The sequence below is a fragment of the Nannospalax galili genome, unplaced genomic scaffold (assembly GCF_000622305.1).
Source record: "Nannospalax galili isolate Female #2095 unplaced genomic scaffold, S.galili_v1.0 scaffold95, whole genome shotgun sequence".
NCBI classification, from domain to species: Eukaryota; Metazoa; Chordata; class Mammalia; order Rodentia; family Spalacidae; genus Nannospalax; species Nannospalax galili.
The window spans coordinates 5,044,367-5,050,366 of record NW_008342393.1 but is presented as its reverse complement, the minus strand read 5'-3'; the positions used below and the strand labels follow the sequence as shown (position 1 = coordinate 5,050,366).

The 6,000-nt window shown below is 59.0% G+C and overlaps 1 protein-coding gene across 18 annotated transcripts in view; it reads right to left on the bottom strand.

Moving 5' to 3' along the window:
* Cacna1g (calcium voltage-gated channel subunit alpha1 G) overlaps positions 1–1,898 on the bottom strand; it is a 65,384-nt gene extending 63,486 nt beyond the window's left edge. For 10 of the 18 annotated variants that reach the window (XM_029566091.1, XM_008838361.2, XM_008838364.2 and 7 more), the window contains exon 1: positions 904–1,898. In XM_029566091.1, the coding sequence (XP_029421951.1) occupies positions 904–1,145 (242 nt within the window). In that variant the 5' untranslated portion in view covers positions 1,146–1,898. The remainder of the gene's footprint in view (positions 1–903) is intronic. The other 8 variants (XM_008838362.2, XM_029566090.1, XM_029566089.1 and 5 more) reach the window with 2 other exon arrangements.
* Between the last annotated feature and the right edge of the window lie 4,102 nt (positions 1,899–6,000).

Below are 6,000 nucleotides of genomic sequence, written 5' to 3'. Positions count from 1 at the left end.
ATATATATATATATATATCCAACACAAAACTCCCCAACCCAACCTTAAGCACTAAACATCAGATAAAGAATTAAGGCTCCCCCCACACACACACCGCATTGGGCTCCCTCTGAAAGGGGCTCCAGTCCAGTTCTGGGGGCAGACGACCCCCCCTTCACCACATCTTGTTCTCATTCTGCACCCCTGACATCAGCAGCCGCCGAATCTCCTTGTTGTGCCTCCAACCCGCGGGTTGGGGTGAGGGTGTGTTGGGGGGATACGACCTGGTCTCCGCCCCCCACCATTTCCCTCTAGGTCAGTAAAAACCTCAGTCTTAAGGACCAAGTAGGGGAACTGGACCCTAGAATCCGCCGCAAACTTTGGGGCGGGGGCAGAAGGAAACCCCAGGAGATTGCGGTCTCCCCTCCTCCGTCCCCGCAGCTTCCTCTCCACCCCTGCCCCCAAACTCGAAAACCAAACCCAGCTCGCTAACCCGCGGCAGGCGGGCGGGCTGGCGGAGTAGAGCCCAGGCTCCTGGAGCTGCCCACATCTGGAGGATGACGACCCTCCTTTGGCCACATCTGGAGAGTATCCAGCTGAGAACCAAAGGGTCACGTCTCCTCTCTTTTCCTGGCTTGGATTCCACCCTTCCCAAGGAGGGCTGAGGTGTGTGTGTGTGTGTGTGTGTGTGTGTGTGTGTGTGTGTGTGTATTCGGAGGTGGGGCTCGCCTGGGGTTCCGACCAGACCTGCTCCTGCCTCCGCTGCCATCGGACGACCCCTCCCCTCCTCAGCAGTCTCCCTCTCAACTGTCCACTGTCTAGGCTCACTTCTCCAACTCACCTGGCTTTTGGTCCCCTCCGGCGGCGAGGCCCGCCCCCCTTTGGACCCTCTAGCCCTGGCTGTCGCCGTGCCCCGAAGGATATGGGTTACAGACCGTGCGGAGACACCAGCTCCGCGGGCGGCTGTCCTGGCTCAAGTAGAAGAAAACCACCGGGGCCAGCGCGGGGTACGGCAGTCCCTCCGCCTCGGAGTCCGCGCTGCCCGGGTCCTTCTCCGTCGACCCTGGCCCCTGACGGCCACCGGCCCTGGACAGGTCGTTGAACTGCATGAAGCTCCGGGGCTGTCCCGACTCCTCGGCGCCCGCTCCATCCTCCTCCTCGTCCATTCTCTGGCCAGCCGGGGCCCCGGGGGATCCGAAGAGGGGCAAGCGGCGCCCCTCAAAGGAGATGTCCTCACGCCACCGGGGGACCCCGGCGGGGGCGCATGGGGGAGGCTCTAGAGCGCTTGCTGAGCCCCCGGGAGGGCCAGTTCAGCCCAGCTTCCCGTGCCCGCAGGGGCATGCTGCCCGCCGGGCGCCGGGTCGCAGGGAAGCCCCGCCTGGCGAGAGTCCCGCTTCCCCTGGGCTCCCAGGGGCTCCCGGGCTAGCCGGCCGGCTTCCCCTCACTTTGTTCCGGCTTCTTCGCTTCGCGCCCAGGCTCCGGTTGCCAGAATCGGCGCTACCTTAGGCGAAGCAGCCCCCGAGAGGGGGAGAAAGGAAGGGGGCACCCGGTAGAGGGCGGGGGGTCCGGGAGGGGCGCCCCCTCTTCCCTCGTCGCAGCTGGAGCAGGATCTAAGGGGTCAGCATCGTCCCGGCTCCGCGCCAGAGGCGGCGGGGGGAGGGGAGGAGGGATCTCTTTGGGGGTGGGTTGGAGGGGGTGGGGGCAGGCTCCTTCCTCCGCCCCGCGGCGGGCTCAAGGTCCGGGAGGGGCGGGGAGACCGTGGGGGGCTGTCCCGGGCGGGGGTGGAGGCGGAGATGCCGCCGCAGCCGCAGCCGCCGCCGTGGCTGCCGTTGCCGTAGCTGTCGCCGGCGCCACTGCCTCCTCCTCCGGCCGAGACACCGAGCGAGCTAGCGAAAGCAGCGGCGAGGAGCCCGGCGCACACCACAGCTGGATCCCTCACTCCAACTTCAAGCCTTGGCCCCGCCTCTCCCCAGCCAACCTCGCAGCCAATCGCCGTGCGCCGCCGGTCCAGAGCAGCTCTCCCATTGGCCGGCCGCCGTGGCAGTGCGGGCGGGGGTGCGGAGAGAGAGAACCACAGCTGGAATCCCGTTCCCACCCCAAACCCAAGACCGCCTCTCTCCCCTCCCCTTGCCCCTGGGTCCGCTCCCTAAGGCTGGAGCCAATCAGACCGCTGCCCAGACCGAACCCACTTTCCTATTGGCCTCTGGGGTCTTTGGGACTCCCCTGGAGGAAGCCTTGGGGAATCTGAGTATTTGGCGTCGAGTCCCGGGGTAGCCCTGCGGGCCTCGAGCATCCTTCGTCCAGGACCCCCGAACTGGACCGCAGCCAGAAGGCGGTACTTAGCTCTGGGCAGGCCGGGAGAAGACTGAGGCAGGGGGCACAGGAGTGAAGGGTGTTAGCGGGGTCCCACCGAGAAATCCGGCTCTCCACCTGGTTAATCGCCCACCGTTTCCTAGAACCTGGGAGCCAGCCTGGGGAAGGGGAGAAGCGGAGCAGAAGGTCCAGGGAGGTGGAGGTTTCAGGATGGAGGGGGCGGTCTTGTGGAGATAGGCGGAGCTGGGAAAGGCAGGCGTGGGCGTGGTTTGGGCGTGGCCTCCATTGACCCTGACCTAACCCTAAAGCCGCAGGCCTTGACCTCTCGCGGTCTCTCTGACCCTCTTCTCCTACTCCTAGAGATTTTTGAAGGACGTCGACTTCGCTCGGGGGCTTCGGGCTTGCGTAGCCCAAGCAGGTCACACCAGACTGCAGAGCCTGGATCCCCTAGCGTCGCAAAGCTAGGAGTGCCTGTGGGTTCCGAGGGTTTGGGAGGGAGTGACACCAGAGCTGGGCTTTACCAGCTCATCCTGCTCAGCCTTGCTCTATGCCTCAGTTTCTCCCCTCGATTCCCAATACTGTTTAAGGGAAGTCTGTCTGCGAGACAAGAGCTTCGCGAGATCACTCCCCTCAGCACTCTACTGAGAGTGGATGTTCGTGCTTCAGTGCTTCCCACGCGCGTACACGCACGCGTCGATCCCGGTACTCGACCCGTCTCACCTCCTTGTTCTCTGGGGCTCAGTTAGCTCCAGCTCCCTCACACCGCCAGGGCCACCTCTAAAAAGGTGTGAATGCCAGAGGGCGGGGCGCCATTGGAGTACTTGGGTGCATGTGGGTAGGAGGACATAGAGGATTAGACGCCGGTAGCACTTCATCATCTGTGGGAGCCTATACACGATGGAACGGACATGATGGGTTGTCCCCAGAGACTCAGGTTCGCTCATGCCGACTCGGGACCAGATGACCTCCACCACTCCAAGACTCCGAGGTGTTCTTAGCTTTCACAAAACTGTGCCACCCACACAACCCCCGACCCCTCCTTCCACCACAACCTGGGTTAGGGGCCGTCTCAGCTCCAACTCCTACCGGTTGGAGGGGGGTGAAATGGGGAAGGCAGAGTGGCTACTGCGCCTTTGCCTCCGAGGATGCCCTTTCGTGCAAATGAGGCCGGGCCTATTTGCATTTCATGCTAATGAGCGGATCCCCTAAGTGCCTCTTTCTCCTGGAGGGAGCCACTGCTCTCATTCCAAATGTGAGGTGCTAATCTTGAACTCAGGGCCCTCTTCTGGCAGAGGGGAGATATTTATGGCTCCCTCTCAGAATCTGAAGCCTCTCCTCCATCCATATGTCCTCAGTGTAGCAGATGGGGTTGCCTTTCTGACCAGGGTCTTGAAATTCCTAGGGTTGGCACTGAGCGCTACCCAGTGTTTGCATGAGGGGAAATGAGGTCAGAGGCCAGTGCTGTCCCACAGTCACAGTTCTCTAGTGGTCAGCAGGCCACACCCCTTCAACCTTGGGCAGCCCTGTTAGAGAAAATACTCAGAAAAGGGGTCAGGCAGGCACCAGCTGAAGAAATTGAGACCTACTTCCCTAGGTTTGCAACCTGGGGGAGATCTACCATCTAGGACAGCTGGAATACCAGGGGACCTTGATATCTGTTACCTGTGTGGGGGAAGGGAAGAGGAAGGCAAGAGAGGATCTGAAGCCTTCTTTCACTCCAATATTCAGTCTCAGCTCTGGCATTACCCCCTCCTCCTGGCTTTCTTTCCAGGAGGTCCTTAGTAATGACTCAAGTGCTGAGGTGCTGAGGATAGGGTACTGAGCCAGTCAAAGTGGAAAACCTAATAGTACTCAGCCTGGGGATGATGCATGGAGATGTATCTTTGCTTTGAGGCTCTGTGTTCCCTGAGCCAGGTCCTAGCCTGGAGATTGGCACATAGTAGTGGGCACTTGGTGAGTTTTTCTCTGATGAATAACCTCAGGGAGAGAGTTAGGGAAGAGAGAGGAGAATTTCCTTTCTTTGTGCCTCAATTTTCCTACAAAGTTAGACCTATATGGCTCAAACTTTCCTCCTGGTTTGGGAGAGCGCGCACACACACACACACACACACACACACACACACACACACACACTTTGCTCAGCCAGGCTCTCCCAAGCCCCTGTAGCCCTCTGGCCTTGGCCTCTCCCCTCCTACTTACTGGTTCCCTTGAGAACTAAGTAAACCATACATCTCAGTTACTGTGCTTTGACCAAGCAAATACACACACACACACACACACACACACACACACACACACACACACACACACACACACACTTTGCTCAGCCAGGCTCTCCCAAGCCCCTGTAGCCCTCTGGCCTTGGCCTCTCCCCTCCTACTTACTGGTTCCCTTGAGAACTAAGTAAACCATACATCTGTGGTCCTCTTTGCTCAGGGATGCTACAAACATTCCATTTGGTCACCACAGCTCTGGGAACTGGGTTGGGGGATGCCCCATTTCTCAAGTAAGAAAGCTAAGGCTCAGAGAAATGAAAATACTTAAGTGACTCCCAAACCAAAGAGGCCCTGTGTACTGTGACTCTGGGTCACGGGTGTCTCAGAATATTCCTGCCGGCAGGAGAGGACCACTGGGTGGGGGTTTGGGGAACTGGCCAAGAGGAAAGAATTCTGTGGGTTTTTTTTAATCAATTCTGTATCCAGCAAAGGTTATGTTCAGCCTGTGCTCTTTGGAAAGTCCAGCCTTCCTGGGAGAAGTGACTCCTCTGAATCCATTTATGAGATCCCATTGCCCTGTGCATGCCTGATACTAGAAGGGAAAGGAAAGATGTAAAGGGAAGGCAGGGCAGAGGAAAACTGCTCTTTTTCACAGCCATGCATCCACCTCCTGGCAGAAGAGGAAACCTTGGTGATCTTTGAGGTCACTCTGAAGACCCCAGGGAGAACCTACTTTGCTTAAGAGTCTCAGGCCAGACTCTTCACCTTTCAGGGCCTCCAATAGCTATCCCTAGATAGCATACTACACTGCCTTACCACCTCACTCGTGAGGGTCAGTGGGACCACAGTAGCAAGAGGGCTGCATGAACTGCCCAGACTGTTCCAAAGCCAGTTCTTGGGCTGCCAAAAAGGCCACCTGTGCCTCACCATGCTGCACCCTCCCTCCCTGCTGTCCCCCAAGGCAGGCACCACGTGTCCAGCCTCTGACTTGCTGGCAAGGCTGAGTGGGTTCCAGCAAGAAAGGGGCTAGCTGACCTCATTGGCCGGAGTGCTAATCCCCTCCAGATGGGCCGGTGGCTAGCACTAAGGGCCTGCTGCCCGGACTAAGACAACTCTGGTCCAAGTGACTGTGTGTAGTTGTGCGTGAACATATGTGGGAGTGACTACATCCAGGCTCTGGGTTCCTTCCCACTCCCTTCCTCCCTACTGCTGACACCTCTTCCCAAGCGGCAAGCGGTAGCCCCCATCCGGGCCTCATCTCTATGGCAGCTTCTTTTGGCATCTGTGTTGCTGGGCTTGGAGGTTAGGAAGATGCTTAATTCAGCAGACCCCTGAAGACCCCTGAGGAACACCTCCCCCACAGCCCCATCCCACAGCCCAATCACTATACCTGCCCATCCTGAGCATGTTTTCCAAGCCTCCTCCCCCGACAGTAACCTCACAGGGTTTCCTTTGAAGATGTGCCAAGGACAGGACACAAGAGCATTGAGAG